This window comes from Pongo pygmaeus, chromosome 3, assembly GCF_028885625.2.
Source record: "Pongo pygmaeus isolate AG05252 chromosome 3, NHGRI_mPonPyg2-v2.0_pri, whole genome shotgun sequence".
Taxonomy (NCBI): Eukaryota; Metazoa; Chordata; class Mammalia; order Primates; family Hominidae; genus Pongo; species Pongo pygmaeus.
The window spans coordinates 743967-760599 of record NC_072376.2 but is presented as its reverse complement, the minus strand read 5'-3'; the positions used below and the strand labels follow the sequence as shown (position 1 = coordinate 760599).

Here is a 16633-nt window from a genome sequence, read left to right as displayed (position 1 = left end):
CTGCATCTCCATGGCGTCACTGCCTTGGGGGCTCACAGGGACCCACACTGGCATGTTCATGGTGAGCCCGCTGCCAAGGCCGCCTCATGCCGGGACTCCGTCTCTTTACACACCACAGCCTGGAAGGGTCCTCCCTCTCTGCCTCCGCCCATGTCTCCCCTTGTGAAATTAAAGCACAGAATTTCTCCTTTTGAGGAAAACCTTTATCCTATTTTAAAACAATCTCATCATCCCCGCCCTAGTTCTCGCTTCCACTCACAGTAGCCTTCCACGTTCCCTGTCTCTGGGCATCCTACAACCCTTAGGGCTGTCTCCTATCCCGCTCCCCAGTGGAGCAGGCAAAACTGATTTTTTTCTGGTTAAAATCTCCAAAGTTGTTCAAAACAAAACAAAACTAAGCAAAGAATCTTAGAAGTGTCACTTTTACAAACCAGAGAGGACTTGTTATGGTTTCTATTTAGGGATCAACTGTTACCTCGTTAAAGGACGAAAGGTTGAGTTTTTTGGCGATGAACTTCTTTAGATGCAAGACCGTCGCCTGGGCTGAGCAGCGGATCCACTTCCGCTTCAGCCCCCGCAGTTTGCTGCTGTTACACTCCAGGCAGATGCTCACCTACAGGAAAGGACGCTGGTGAGAGCGCAGCAGGAGGGTTCCCCCGGACGGTTCTGGAGGCTTCCTTAGACATATGTCACTAATTCCTCAATCTAGGACTGCTGACTTTTTTGAGATCAGACATCTGCTTTGACTTCAACACTGCAGAAAAAGAATCTTACATACCTTATCTGAAAAGCTGTTTATCGTCTGCTTGCCATTTTGTGAACTATAACCTCACCCTGTTAATTCTGTGTGTTATTAACATAATATTTGAGAGTTAATCCCAGAGTTATTTATCCATCGCAGGCACTGAGTTCTTAGGTCTCCAGCTAAGCCTGTCCGGACAAACACGGCGCAAAGGGGAGTGGGCGGCCCTGTGTCTGCGAATGCACTCGGGGAGACAGCAGCGACTGCAGGAAGACAGCAGGGAGAAGCCTTGGGCAGAGCCACAGGCAGAAGGTCACAGCTGCCTTCCAGGTGACCAGCAGTTTGGCGGGGGGACCCACAGGATAAAAAGTGACTGAAGGGGACTGTGGAGTCCCAGCAGCCACGGGCTCCCAGCCGGTGCGAAAAGGAAATCTGCCCAGGACGAGGGTTCACCCGAGGGCCCGGCCGGCTTGGCCCCCAAGATGTGCCTGACAAGGAAGGGCGACGCTCACGGCAAGCACTTCTACAGGTGGAGCTGCAACAAACTGGCACAGTTAGGCCCTAAAAATGCAGTGGAAGGATGGACAGGGGATTAACTGAAATATGTATGTCTAAAATTACAAAAGACACAAAAGGGAGGACACCAGGGGTACAGACGGGCAGGTATTGAAGGTAATCAGATACAATTTCTAAAAATAAAAACAGTGACGGAAACTAACATCTCAGTGGATGGCTAAACCACAGATTCATCTCAGCCGAGGACAGATTCATGTCCTAAAATAAAAAATTCACTTGAGGAAGTTACCCATCAGTAGTAGAGACAAACACACCAATTCAAACAATAAAAGGAAGGCTAAGAGAAAGGGGAGAAGACGGGAGCCCCAGAGGGAAGAACAGAAAGGAAAGAAAGTGTTAAGAAACAGTGACTAAGGATCTCCCACAACAGTGAAGGGCAGATCCTCAGATTCAGAAAGCAAAAGAATACAAAATAAAAGAAATACACACTCCGACAGGGTGCAGTGACTGAGCACAGCCCATTAAAGGCCCCACAAGAGCCACTGAGAAGATAAGTGGATTCCGTGCACAGAGCAAAAGAGATCCTTGCTCCCGGGTGGGATGGAGCGAGGCGGCCTGCAAGCATCACGTGAGAGGGACAGTGCGAGGGGCAAAAAGACCCGGGAGTCCGGAGAGAGAAGAACTCGGGAGAGGAGCCGCGCGGGGAGAAAGACCCGGAGTCCGGAGAGAGAAGAACTCGGGGGAGGGGCCGCGCGGGGAGAAAGACCCGGAGTCCGGAGGGAGGAGAACTCGGGGGAGGGGCCGCGCGGGGAGAAAGACCCGGAGTCCGGAGGGAGGAGAACTCGGGGGAGGGGCCGCGCGGGGAGAAAGACCCGGAGTCCGGAGGGAGGGAGAACTCGGGGGAGGGGCCGCGCGGGGAGAAAGACCCGGAGTCCGGAGGGAGGAGAACTCGGGGGAGGAGCCGCGCGGGGAGAAAGACCCGGAGTCCGGAGGGAGGAGAACTCGGGAGCGGAGCCGCGCGGGGAGAAGGACCCGGAGTCCGGAGGGAGGGAGAACTCGGGGGAGGGGCCGCGCGGGGAGAAAGACCCGGAGTCCGGAGGGAGGAGAACTCGGGGGAGGGGCCGCGCGGGGAGAAAGACCCGGAGTCCGGAGGGAGGAGAACTCGGGGGAGGGGCCGCGCGGGGAGAAAGACCCGGAGTCCGGAGGGAGGAGAACTCGGGGGAGGGGCCGCGCGGGGAGAAAGACCCGGAGTCCGGAGGGAGGGAGACCTCGGGAGAGGGGCCGCGCGGGGAGAAAGACCCGGAGTCCGGAGGGAGGGAGACCTCGGGAGAGGGGCCGCGCGGGGAGAAAGACCCGGAATCCGGAGGGAGGAGAACTCGGGAGAGGGGCCGCGCGGGGAGAAAGACCCGGAGTCCGGAGGGAGGGAGAACTCGGGGGAGGGGCCGCGCGGGGAGAAAGACCCGGAGTCCGGAGGGAGGGAGAACTCGGGGGAGGGGCCGCGCGGGGAGAAAGACCCGGAATCCGGAGGAAGGAGAACTCGGGGGAGGGGCCGCGCGGGGAGAAAGACCCGGAGTCCGGAGGGAGGAGAACTCGGGGGAGGGGCCGCGCGGGGAGAAAGACCCGGAGTCCGGAGGGAGGAGAACTCGGGGGAGGGGCCGCGCGGGGAGAAAGACCCGGAGTCCGGAGGGAGGAGAACTCGGGGGAGGGGCCGCGCGGGGAGAAAGACCCGGAGTCCGGAGGGAGGGAGAACTCGGGAGCGGGGCCGCGCGGGGAGAAAGACCCGGAGTCCGGAGGGAGGGAGAACTCGGGGGAGGGGCCGCGCGGGGAGAAAGACCCGGAGTCCGGAGGGAGGGAGAACTCGGGGGAGGGGCCGCGCGGGGAGAAAGACCCGGAGTCCGGAGGGAGGAGAACTCGGGGGAGGGGCCGCGCGGGGAGAAAGACCCGGAGTCCGGAGGGAGGAGAACTCGGGAGAGGGGCCGCGCGGGGAGAAAGACCGGGAGTCCGGAAGGGGAAGAACTCGGGAGAGGGGCAGCGAGGGGAGAAAGACCTGGAGTTTGGCGAAGAAGTGAGAAGCAGGGAGAAAGGGGGTGCCCGGTGAGAGCCGCGGTGGGGGTGCTTGTGCAGGGAGGGGCACAGACTTACAGTAACTTTGAACTTTTTTTTTTTTTTTTTTTTTTGAGACAGAGTCTCCCTCTGTAGCCAGGCTGGACTGCAGTGGCGCGATCTCGGCTCACTGCAACCTCTGCCTCCTGGGTTCAAGCGATTCCCCTGCCTCAGCCTCCCGAGTAGCTGGGACTACAGGTGCGCACCACCATGCCCGGCTAATTTTTTTGTATTTTAGTAGAGACGGGGTTTCACCAAGTTGGCCAGAATGGCCTTGATCTCCTGACCTCGTGATCTGCCCGCCTCGGCTTCCCAAAGTGCTAGGATTACAGCCGTGAGCCACCGTGCCGGGCCAATTTTGGATTTTTAAAAATGTAAATAGTTTATACATTTTGTAACCACTAGTATAACAGAAGTAGAGCTTATACCTTGCAAACCAGAGGAAGAAAGAAAGAGATTAAAGAAAGTTAGTAATTCACTCGACAACAGGGAGGAATGAAGCATAGGAAAAAACTGACGAAAAGAGCAAAATAAAAAAAATAAAGCAGGAACCAACTCAGATCCTCCATGGAAAATCGTAGAATGTGTAAGGTAACGTGCCAGCTAAAAAAGTTTCTGATTTTTTTTAAAAACCTAGCTCTATGTTGTAAACAGTGCCACATTTAAGACATTTTAAGAACAGAAATATCACACAAGTATTAACCAACAGAAAGCTGGCATAGCTAGATTAGTATTAGTCACGAGACTTTAAGAAATAGAGCTTAATGAGGAGGAAGCCCCCTAAAGACGAGAAACGTTTCTATACGGGAACACAGCTCGTGACAAACACACGCCAACAGAATGGCCATGGTGGGCTTCACGTCTCTATAAGCAGCGGACGCGCCCTGCCCTCAACAGGCAGCTGCCGTCTCAGGCTCGGGGAACAGGCGTGCCAGCCACACAGGCACAGGTCTGAGGCAGTGGGGTCTGCAGTGTATGGGGCCGAAGGGCAGCAGGAAGGGCTGCACAGATGAACGCCCTGCATGCACCTGCGGGAAAACGCAGACACATATGGGCAGGGGCGGGAGTGGGGGGGATTGTGGAAGGAAAACAAGAACAAAATATGTTTACATTTGCTCAGATTTGCATACATATAGGAGATAATCACAGTGGTTCTCTATAGGTCACTACAGACAGTGACAGAGATGAGAACAAAATTAAACCTTTTCTATAATATTAATCTTAGGACTAAACGAATGTATTACCTATTTAAATGCACTAAGTTACAAGCACACTTCTAATTTTTAGGCTTTATTGTGGCACGGTTTACACACACCTCTTTTATGTATATAATGCAATAATTTTCCGTAAATTCACAGACTTTCTCGATGATCGCCATGGTAGTCTCGGATGGTTTCCATCACCTCAGAACCCCCGGCAGGCCCCTCTGCGATCTGACCCTGCTGGGGGAGCGGGGTGGGGAGTGAGTGTTTAATGGGGGCAGAGCTTCAGTTTGGGAAGATAAAAAGGCTCTGGAGATGATGGTGGTGGTGGCCGTATAACACTGGGTCTGTACCCAAGGCCACTGAACCACACACCTGAAAATGGTTAAAATGGCATATTTTATGTGCATTTAACACAATTTAGAAAGCTGGTTAAAAAAAACTTGAAAATTTTAAAATTATTTTAATAAGAACCAAATTATGAAGCTGGAAACTAAAGGAATGTTCAACTCTAGAGTTTAGAAAACAGCCGGGTGCAGTGGCTTACACCTGTAATCCCAGCACTTTGGGAGGCTGAGGCGGGTGGATCATTTGAGGTCAGGAGTTCGAGACCAGCCGGGCCAACATAGTGAAACCCCATCTGTAATAAAAATACAAAAATTAGCTGGGCATGGTGGTGCGTGCCTGTAATCCCAGCTACTCAGGAGGCGGAGGTGGGGGACTCACTTCAACCGGGGAGGCAGAGGTTGCAGTGAGCCGAGATTGCACCCCCGCACTCCAATCTGGGCGACAGAGTACAAGACTACATCTCAAAACAAAAAAAAAGCCAAGTGCAGCGGTGGCTCATGCCTGTAATCCCAGCATTTTGGGAGGCTGAGGCAGGTGGATCACCTGAGGTTGAGAGTTCAAGACCAGCCTGATCAACATGGAGAAACCCCGTCTCCACTAAAAATACAAAAAATTAGCCGGGTGTGGTGGCGCATGCCTGTAATCGCAGCTACTCTGTAAGGCTGACACAGGAGAATCGCTTGAACCCGGGAGGCGGAGGTTACGGTGAGCCAAGATCAGGCCTTGCACTCCAACCTGGGCAAGAGTGAAACTCCATCTCCAAAAAAAAAAAAGGACAATTCTGAAGAAGAAAAATGAGGGGTACGTACTCTCCCAGAAGACCACAACTTAACGGTAAAATAAATCATTGCAATTCAGCAAGTTCCTTATTGTTTCGGCACAATGGGAGACGAGACCAGTGGAACAGAGCGGAGAGCCCGGGGGGACCTGAGAGTGTGGAAACTTGGCAAAGTTGAACTCCACCTTGCCTATTCTACACACAAGGTCAAATGCAGGGACTTACAACCCAACTAAAAAGCAAACCTTTAAAGTATTTTACAAGACAATGTAGGAGAATGTATTTATGACCTCAGAATGGGGAAACATTTTTAAGATACGAAGAAAATACCAATACATTTAATTATGTCAAATTTTAAAACTGTGGATGATGATAGGTCGAAGAAAGCCGACAGACGCAGAAGGAAAGACGATCCCTGGAGTGAGCGTGGGACGGCGAGGCAGGAGGCAGCCCTGCAGCTCACGTAAGGAAAAGTCAGTCTGCCCAGGACAGAGACGGGCAAAGAACAAGTAAGCAACTCACACGTAGAGGAGCCCAGAGATGTGCGATGAGTTGCTGGACACCCCACACACAGGAGACTGGAATCAGAAATAACAGATACTGTGGAACACACCTGCCCAGGGGGACAAGTGCAATGTCTTAGAAGAGTGATGGGCTGGTCGCCACCTAAAAGTCTCCAGTATTAGAACAGATGGGAAATTAAGTGTAAAAAAGTCACAGCGTAACAACATGCGCCACGCACACACCGTGCACACAACGCCGCGCACTCTGCGACACCATGCGGCCCTGTGTGCACGTGGCAGTCACCATCAAGCAGTTGCGTTACACATCTCGAAATGCAACTTTGATTGTAAAGACGGCACTGCAGAAAGACCTGTCGCTTTCCACGGCTACACATCAGCCTACCTGGGAACACTGAGCTCCCTGTCCACCTGGAAGTGAAAAAGAGCCCAAGATCTGCCATCTGCATCTGGGTCACCAGCGAGTCCTGCAGGCTCCCTCCCTTTTAAATATGCCCCAAACCCAGTGCTGCACCCACACCGCCACCTGCCTGGGCCTCCGGCTCAGACGCCTGCCTGATCTCTGCATGGCCACCCTGGCGGCGCAGGCAGCTCACTGCAGAGCAGCTGCGCTAAGCAGCAACCCTCTGGGGATAAAGCCACGCCAGGCTGCATCCCACAGCACACCCTGACCTCACATCCCATCTGCCTCATCTCCCTCCTCTGGGTGAACAGCAAGTTCTCACCATAGGCCCCCAAGGTCCCCAACCTCACCTCCAGCCTTACCCGTTCACTCTGCCCCGGACTCACCACCCACGGCACGTGGGGCAGCCTGGCACCAGGTCCCAGCTCACTACCTCCTGCCTCACCTCTGCAGTCCAGGAGAGGCTCTTTCTACCCTCTGCCCCTTCCACCTCCAGGGGGTCTGGCCTGGATGGGTGGGCTCTCCGCTCCCCACCAGCCAACCCTCACCACGCCGGCTGCGAGGCCCTTGCAGGCAGAGCCCACTTCCAGCAGGCGTGCGGCAGGAGCATGTGTCCGGCTCTCAGGTGTGAAGTCCCAAGAGCACAGCGCACGCCCGAGGGTGCGGACAGGAGCTGGCGGGCCAGGGAGGCAGAACTCGGAGGAGTGAAAACAAACCACATTTCCAGCTCCACACACAGGAGCCATTGGAGCCTCTGGAGGGCGGCAGGGACCCCACACTGACCCCCCGGCCTGCTCAGGGTATAGAAGCCATTTCCTCTGTTTCTGGTGCTGGGACACCACACCCACAAAGTCAACAGGCCCGGTAAGGGTTTCCTAACTCTGCACGAGCGAAGATGAGCAGAGACCACACCAGCCCTGCAGCCCCACTGGGGTCTGTGGGTGCCGACCACCAAAGACGGAGGTGACTCCTGCCTGGGCCCAGAACGCCCCTGAAGTTCCACTGGGCAGCAGCTCGCTCCAAGGGAAGCTGAATGTAGGGTTTGTAGAAGGTCAGAGTCTCGCTCTTGTTACCCAGGCTGGAGTGCAGTGCCTCGATCTCAGCTTACTGCAACCTCTGCCTCCCAAGTTCAAGCGATTCTCATGCCTCAGCCTCCGAGTAGCTGGGATTACAGGCACCCACCACCACGCCCAGCTAATTTTTTGTATTTTAGTAGAGACGGGGTTTCACCTTGTTGCCCAGGCTGATCTCACACTCCTGAGCTTTGGCAATCTGCCCGCCTCGGCCTCCCAAAGTACTGGGATTACAGGCATGAGCCACTGTGCCCGGTCCAGTCTTCTTTTTTTTTTTTTTGAGACCGGACTCTCGCTCTGTCGCCCAGGCTGGAGTGCAGTGGTGTGATCTCGGCTCACTGCAAGTTCTGCTTCCCGGGTTTACACCATTCTCCTGCCTCAGCCTCCGAGTACAGGTACCCACCACCACGCCCGGCTAATTTTTTGTATTTTTAGTAGAGATGGGGTTTCACTGTGCTAGCCAGGATGGTCTTGATCTCCTGACCTTGTGATCCGCCCGCCTCGGCCTCCCAATATGCTGGGATTACAGGCGTGAGCCACCGCACCCGGCCAAGAGTCTTCTTAAACATTAAGTTCTAGGCCAGGTACAGTGGCTCACACCTGTGGTCCCTATTCAGGAGGCTGAGGTGGGAGAAGCACTTGAGCCCAGGAGGTCGAGGCTGCAGGGAGGTGAGATTGCACCACTATACTCCAGCCTAGGCAAGAAAGTGAGATCCTGTCTCAGAAAAATAAAAAAGCTTTAAATTTCTGTTCTAATTTCCTTACCATTTGTTCCGGGGCTTGTCAGCTCTGGGAGAGAAGCTGCCCATGCCCTCTCCTGGGCCACCTGACAGCCCAGGTGCGTGAGCCATCAGGGCCCAGAGGGGCCTCCAGTGACGGCTGGGATCTGTCTCCCACTATCTAGGTAAACTGAGCTAATCTCAAACACAAACCTTTGTGGTTCAACAGAGGACAAACCCTATTGAAGTGAGAGAAGAGTTTCATCAGGGACGTGTTCAGAAGAGCACTGGACAGACGGGCACCAGGAGGGGACTGGCAATCCCGAGGCTCTGAAAACGAAGATGGGCGGAGGCCGAGCATTTGGATCTGACAGAGGCCTGAAGGGGGTGGGAATCTCTGGGGTTGCCCTGGCGGGGTCACAGCCACGTGCAGGCCCCTCCTGTCTGCCCAGCCTCAGTCTGGTGGGAAGACCCCTGGGGGCCCGGAACCGGAGGAGGAGGCTGCACACACAGGGGTCGAAGTCCATGTAGAGCCCCTGTACCCACAAGACTGCATCACACCCCACCCCCAAGTCTCGGAGGACACTCAGGACCCCAGCTCAGGGCAGCAGGCCCGCCCCCCACCTCACTCCTTATCCACAAACCCCACCCTTGCCTGCCGGTCCCGGAGGCCTCAGGACGCCCACACAAAGCCAGGCTCTGGAAGCAGCAGCTGGGGGAAAAGAGCGGAACAGCTGTGGCCGCGCATCCATGAAACCCGCCGGCTGCTCCCAAAGAAGTCAGGCTCCAGAAAGGAGAGTTCTGGAATTAAACAGACCGATGGCTTATATTTAAAAAAGGATGAGAGCGAAAAACAGCTGTGAAGCAAATGAGTCACCTGAGGCTAACCAAGAGGCTTCCGGCTGTGGAAGGAATGGGGTCACACAGAGAAGGTGGCAGATGCAGGGACTGCAGGAGGCAGAACTGAGAGGAGAAAGAATGAGCAGGGACCTCAGGAGGGAACAGCAAGGGCAGTGGAAGAGGCGGCTTCGGCCAGTTTCCAGACTCTCAAGGTCAAGTGTGGGAAACACCATTCACCTGTTCAGGAGGCGCCGTCTTCCAGGAGGATCCCCATCCCCTCCCTCGGAAAACAGAAAGAAAGGCCTCGGAAAACAGAAAGAAAGGCCTCGTCAAGTATTTTTGGTTTAGAAGACATCGTTGTGAGTAAATAAACCCGACACGCTTTTGCGTTGCTCAGTGATGACTAAACTTGCCTCTCTCAGGAAGATTCGGAGGAGCCACCAGTCCCAGGAGGCCTGTGCCTTTAGGCTGAGTGCCCACCAGTGGTGGGTGGCAGCGAGGGGGCCTGCGCCCGTCAGATGATGGAGAAGAGGTCGGCTGTGAAGCCAGCACGGCTGGCTGATGCCACCCTAAGCCTTGGCTGCTCCGAGTTGGCTGCTGAACAAACCTAGAGCTGGAGCCCAGCCAGGGGTTGGAGGGGCCAGAGCCTCCAGGCACAGGCACAGCATTCACACTTTCATGCCCTTCAGAGGGGCCAGCAGGGGAGGGCACAAGGCTGAGAGCAGAGACATGGGCCTGGGTGGCAGGTGCTTCCCTCATCTTTTTTTTTTTTTTTTTTTAATGCTTAGTATTAAAAGTACATAATTTAATCAGTTCATCTGAGTGACTGAGGAGGGTGTAAGAGTTAAGAGAAGAAATGACTGTCTCTGGTGTGAGGGGGACAACACAGAGCCCGTGACCGGCAGGAGCTTAGGGGCCACCACGCTGGGCTCGGAAGTGACATGCGGACGTGGCGAAGCACAAATCCAAACACACGCCAGGAAGACACCAGAAACGCCCACAAAACCCATGCAACCTCCTGTCAAGCCTAAATAACTATAATGTCACATCAAAACTTCAGTAAGATGAAGAAACGATTCCTAGAATAAAATTAGTGTGAAATAAAATTTTAAAATTACCCAAAACAATCTGGAACAAACCCTCGGATGACTTCCCAAGTTATGGAAGATGGAGATCAGGAACTCATCACAAAGTTATAGACGCGGATAATCCCACAAACGGACACGGAATCCAAGTTTAAGAGCAGACACAAGAACAGAAAGAGAATGCAAAATTTCCAAACCATTAGAGCAGAGAAAGAAGACACCAAAACCGGATCCAAGCCCTCATGGAGAGGGGAAAAGAATGTTTTCTCACAACAAAGACAAGGGGTTAAACTCTCCTATCAAACAGAACCTGAGATGCGTGCAAAAAAGCAAAGCAAAGCAAAGGCCTCCGTAACACAGCTGAAACAAATGACAGGGAGGGTGGAAGCAGAGACCAACAGCAACAGTAGCAATGTTAGTACAAGAAAATCGGGGGTTAGAGCGAAAACACACTGACAAGGAAAAAAAAAAAAAAGAATCCACACTGGCTTGTGCAAGTCATCAAAACTACGTAAGAACCATCAGCCTGCACAGCCAGCAGCACGGCTCCTAAGCACCACTGCGAGGTTACAGAGCAACAGAGAAAACAAGAATCAACAAGAAAAACGACCGGACTTGAATGTCAGAGTTCACAATCTCCTAGGCTGCCTGCTTGCTTTTCATTCATTCAACTTAACACCTCCAGGTGCCTCACAAATAGGAAATCATTTAATCTTCATAAAAACCTCGAGGCAATGTCACCACCACCTCACGCCACAGACAGAGAAACTGAGGCAGAGGTAGGTCACTTGTGAAAGCCACACCCTGGCTAAAGGCAGAGCAGGACGTGGGCAACTGGCCCCCAGGGTCCACTTGTTTACCCACCACACCAACCAGCAAACTCAGCCAAAGGAAAATCACCCCCCTGGAAAATCTGCTCCCAAGTGAACAAGAAAGAAGATCTCAATCCCCCAAGGCAGAGATCTGCGTAGACAACACTCCCTGACCGCCCGGGAAGGAGACTAGAAAGGGGAGTGGATGGAACCCAAAAAGGCCACGTTACTCAAATGTTTCAGAACAAACTTCTCGATTAAAAAGGAACCCTGATGAAATTACAGCTTCTTTAGAAATGAATGCCAGTGAAAATATTATTCATCAAAGTCTGCAGGGAGCAGCCAGGAGCACACAGGAAACACAGCCGGAAATGCACTTACAAAAAGACTGGGCGGGCACGTGGGCTCACGCCTGGAATCCGGGCACTTTGGGAGACTGAGGCAGGCGGACTGCTTCAGCCCAGGAGTTCAGACCGGCCTAGGCAACACAGCAAGATTCCATCTTTACAAAAAATTTAATAAGTTAACTGGTGTGATGTGCCAACAGTGTCTGCTACTCTGGAGGCTTGGGCAGGAGCCCAGGAGGCAGAGGGTGCAGGGAGCTGTGATTGCACCATTGCACTCCAGGCTGGGTGAGAGAGCCAGATCCCGTCTCAAAGATCAACAAAAGACTTTTAACTCAAGATGTCAGAAAAAAAAATGTTTTAAGAAAATTCAGCAAGGCTGGGCGCAGTGACTCACGCCTGTAATCCCAGCACTTTGGGAGGCCGAGGCGGGTGGATCACGAGGTCAGGAGTTCAAGACCAGCCTGGCCAACATGGTGAAACCCCATCTCTACTAAAAATGTAAAAATTAGCCGGGTGTGGTGGGGTGTGCCTGTAATCCCAGCTACTCAGGAGGCTGAAGCAGGAGAATCGCTTGAACCCAGGAGGCAGAGGTTGCAGTGAGCCAAGATTGCGCCACTGCACTCCACACTCCAGCCTGGCGACAAAGTGAGACTGTCTCAAAAAAAAAAAAAAAAGAAAAGAAAAGAAAAAATTCAGCAGGGCATGGTGGCTCATGCCTGTAATTCTAGAACTTTGGGAGGCTGAGGTGGGCAGATCACCTGAGGTCGGGAGTTCAGGATCAGCCTGACCAACATGGAGAAACCCCGTCTCTACTAAAAATACAAAATTAGCCAGGCGTGGTGGCGCATGCCTATAATCCCAGCTACTTGGGAGGCTGAGGCAGGATAATCGCTTAAACATGAGAGGCAGAGGTTGCAGTGAGCTGAGATTGTGCCATTGCACTCCAGCCTGGGCAAGAAGAGCAAAACTTTATCTCAAAAAAGAAAAAAAGAAAATTCAATATTTGATCAATTAAAAAAAATTGGCCCTTTTGAAAGCAACAAATAAATCTTTAGCACATCAAGGATCAAAAGAAAAGGTAAATATTAGTAAAAGTAAACACTGATATAAATTGAAAACTGCAAAACAGAGATTAAACTGGAGGAGAACGTCACACACAGCTTTACATCGATCCATGGAAAACCACACCAGAGGAAAGGGGAGCAGCAGCCTGCACCCCTCTGGAACACCAGCCCACCCAGCAGACCCCAAAACCGAATTTCCATGAGATCCCAGGGGGGTTCCTCACCACTGGGGAACTGCTCTAAGGACAAGTAACTAACAAAGGCCAACCAGGAAAGACCCAGGGGCCTCTGCGCAGACGAGACCAATGCCAGAAACAGAAGAACAGCGTGGTTCCAGGACAGCCTCCAAGCCACCAACAGAGGAAGCATGAGGCACTTCAACATCAGAAACCAGGCACGGCAGTGAAACTGGGGTCATAAACGAAGAAGGTGATTTCCTCGCTTCCTGCTCCTCCGGACCCCTTCTCTGAACTGGCCGCTCTTCTCTACTGACCCAAAAGGCAACGCCATCACATCCCACGTTGGACACACGTGTCTATTTCTGTAATGCTCACTGAACCTTTTAAACAATGTGTAAGTGTAAACTAAAAAGTTAAGGTTCCATTACTTGGCTGGGCGCAGTGGCTCACGCCTGTAATCCCAGCACTTTGGGAGGCTGAGGGGGGCCAGAAGTTCGAGACCAGCCTGGCCAACGTGGTGAAACCCTGTCACTACTAAAAATACAAAAGTTAGCCAGGCATAGTGGCGGGTGCCTGTAGTCCCAGCTACTCAGGAGGCTGAGGCAGGAGAATCGCTTAAACCCAGGAGGCGGAGGCTGCGTGAGCCGGGATGGCGCCACTGCATTCCAGCCTGGCAGACAAGAGCAAAACTCCATCTCAAAAAAAAAAAAAAAGTTCTCTAGACGTGGGTATGGAATTTCATCAAATTCTTTTACTGCATCTCTGTGACCGTGTAGTTTTCCTGTCTTTATCTGGTAATACAGTCCATGACACACGAAGAGGCTCTCAACGTTCACTCTCACTTTCCTTTCAACACACTGCCAGGCTTTGCTTTCTTTCACATAACATTCACGGAGCACAGAGACGCGCCCAGAGGAAAAGGCACAAAACTCGGGCCATGGGGCTGAGGCCAGAGGTGGCCGCTGACCTGCCATGTTTTATATCTGCCATGCTTTACCCTAAGCACGTGTTCCTCTGATAATTTTAAAAAAAAGAAAAACAAAGGAAGAAGTCGGGAAGAAGAAAACAGCAGCCCTTGGGTGCTGGGTGTCACTACTTCCCTTCATCCCGAGGGAAGGTTTCTGGTGTGAGCCCTCCCTCGGTGCTCCAAGCACTGCACGATTACAGGAGCACTAATACAGGAGTGTCCCGGAGGCCCAGGGCCCCGCCCACCTGCTCAGGCTCCCTGGGGAGCACTAATACTGCAGCGACCCCTGGGCCCCCACCCACCTGCTCGTCGCTGCGGTGGTAGTCGTTGTCCTCCTCCGGCTTCTCCTCCGCGGCCTCTTTGTTTGAACTGTCGTCTGCTTTGGTTTCACCTTTTAGCACAAACATAACATAGTGCACCATGAAACCCAAACTGTCAAGCCGTTTAAAAAACTACTCCAAATGCTGTCAAAAATTCACTCCATTAAGAGACTCCAAATGCCGTCAAAAATTCACTCCATTAAGAGACTCTGGACCCCGGAGTGGAGTAAGCGTCAAAGGAAAGCCGTCTGCAAAGCGTCTGCAGGGGTCTCCCCAGGATGCAGAACAGGCGTGTGCGTCTGTGGGTGCAGGCGTGGGGAGCACAGGAGACAGAGACGGGGCAGCCGGAGCCGGTGTGAGGCACAGACACGCTCCGCACCGGCCACATGGCCAGGCCCGCCCGGAGCTGCTCAGTGCTGACCACATCAGCCCCTCGATCTGAAAGCCTTCTCCTAAAAATCCACTGTTCCAACACCGCTTTTAAAATGAAAACTTCCCCTCAGGTACAACGGTTCTGACCAGACTGCTTGGTTCCCAGACTCGCTTCCTAACCACGCCTCATGGCTGTGTTTCCTGTGACCCGCAAAGCCGTGAGAGTGACAGAGCCAGGCCCCTCCCACCCTCCAACTGTCACAGACGCACGGAGGAGCCTAAACATTTCTTAAGAGTTGGTGTGGTCCATTAGGAAAATAAAATGTCCTCACATTTGTTGTGACATGCTTGGATTTGAACATACTATTCCCTTTACACAGAAACCAAACCACTATTTTGCCATTTTACAGTAAAGCAAGCCAAGTTAAGTCTCAGAAAGTTCACCTTCCACTACTTTTTCCACAGGCCCTCCGACCCCTGACCTGTGCCCCCCAGACACTCTCGGGGGGCCCTCCTGCTCTCCCCTGCTGGCTTCTCCCCTCTGCCCACATTCCCACTGGTACCAGGAGTGAGGAGGAACACCTCGAACCCTAACCTCCCTGCACGCTCAGGTTCCCTCACGTTCTCCCGTGAGCGCATGTGGGAGGGGCTGGCAGACAGCACCGGCTCTTTAAGAAAAGGCCTTGTGCAGGGGATTCCCGGGGCTTCTGGATGGGCACGCAGGGCACTCACCATTCCGATGGGAATCTAAGTGCTGTTTTGCAGAGCAGGTCTCCCCCTTGATGTCTCCTGGCACCTCCATGCCCAATTTGTGATAGAACTCCCTCTGCTTCCTCATTTCCGCTGTGGAAAATCAACACACAGTCTTTCATCTCACAGGCAGTGGATTCTATTAAACTTTTGTTCATAAACATCACATAAAGAAAATTAGGGATTTGCATTATGAAGTTTGAAGGCCACTAATAAGAAAGCAGCAAATTAAGACTGGGATGTTTTGGGGGCTCAGCACAGCGGGAAGTGCACCCCCTGGGCACCCGCCCCACCAGCCCACGTGGGACGCTGAGTCGCAGGCCGGCTGCTCCAGGCCTAGGACAGGCACGGGGCCCGGGAAACCCAGGTGTGGGACTGTCATCCCCACCTTGGCCACTGCCTATAAGTGTCCAGTGGCGCAGAACCAACCATCACCAGGGGCTTGATAAACACTGCGGCCACAGCAGTGCCACATCAGACATCATTGCTGACCTCACAGCTGAGCCAGTGGACTGCCCGGACGCCCGCAGCTCAGAGATGAACCTGCCACTGGGTTCCCCCCAAGCTCCTGCACAGTGGCAGATCCTGCCGGCTCACAGGTGCCCAAGGCCACCATTGAGGAACCCCAAGAGAGCCCTCGAGGGCCCAAGAGCCCCGGGGACCATGTGTCCCAGGCGCCTGAATCCACAGCCTGCAGGGAGGGCTGCTCACAGCTATGGGCTCTGGCACCACGTTGCCTGGCAGTGGGTTAAGAGCGCCCCCTGGTGTCTGTGGCCACAGCCACAGGCACAAATTCCAGGGAGGAGACTGCCCGGCGGCAGATGGGCCGCAGCATCCTCACTCACACCTGCCATTGGGTCACCTCTGGCTGGACCAGAGGAGGCCTGACCCTCCAGGGACGTCCAGCAAGAGCTGGCCAGAACTTCGCAGGTTCCAGGGAAAAGCAAACGGACTCTCGCAAAGGCCCCCTAAGTGTGACCTCAGTTCACACCCAGGCGATGCAGTGGACGGCATGGGTCACTGCTCAGGAACACACAGTAGGCAGCAAAGAAAGGTTAGAACAAAGCTGCTCAAACCGCAACCCAGACATCACTCTGAAAAGTAACGTATGTGTTACGTGACCAAGGAATTCTTCACCAAACTTTTTATCCACGTTTGTCCTCCCTACATACCATGAGCTCGGCCAGGCCAGGAAAACGCTCTGGGCATATCCCAACCTACACAGCTGCCTCACAAACACCAACCGTGCAGGGACTAATGCCCACGTGAGGCAACGAGCCTGGACAGAGAGGAGGATGCCCCGTGAGCCTGGGCAGAGAGAGGAGGGGACCCCGAGAGCCTGGGTAAAGAGAGGAGGGGACCCCAAGAGCCTGGGCAGAGAGAGGAGGGGACCCCGAGAGCCTGGGTAGAGAGAGAGGAGGGGACCCCGAGAGCCTGGGAAGAGAGAGAGGAGGGGACCCCGAGAGCCTGGGAAGAGAGAGGAGGGGACCCC

At 53.6% G+C, this 16633-nt stretch overlaps 1 protein-coding gene and 1 long non-coding RNA gene across 2 annotated transcripts; both read right to left on the bottom strand.

Moving 5' to 3' along the window:
• Positions 1-475: 475 nt before the first annotated feature.
• On the bottom strand, positions 476-4209 carry LOC134739393 (uncharacterized). Its single transcript, XM_063663436.1, has 4 exons — positions 4193-4209; positions 1748-3536; positions 1462-1516; positions 476-613 (listed from the first exon to the last, which is right to left on the bottom strand). The coding sequence occupies exons 1-2, from the start codon at positions 4207-4209 to the stop codon at positions 1883-1885; spliced, it is 1671 nt and encodes a 556-aa protein (XP_063519506.1). The 3' UTR covers positions 476-613; positions 1462-1516; positions 1748-1882.
• A 600-nt stretch (positions 4210-4809) lies between these two features.
• LOC134739394 (uncharacterized) lies at positions 4810-15170 on the bottom strand. The gene is made up of 3 exons (XR_010125989.1): positions 15124-15170; positions 14002-14090; positions 4810-5203 (listed from the first exon to the last, which is right to left on the bottom strand). It is a non-coding gene; the product is annotated as an uncharacterized LOC134739394 (long non-coding RNA).
• Between the last annotated feature and the right edge of the window lie 1463 nt (positions 15171-16633).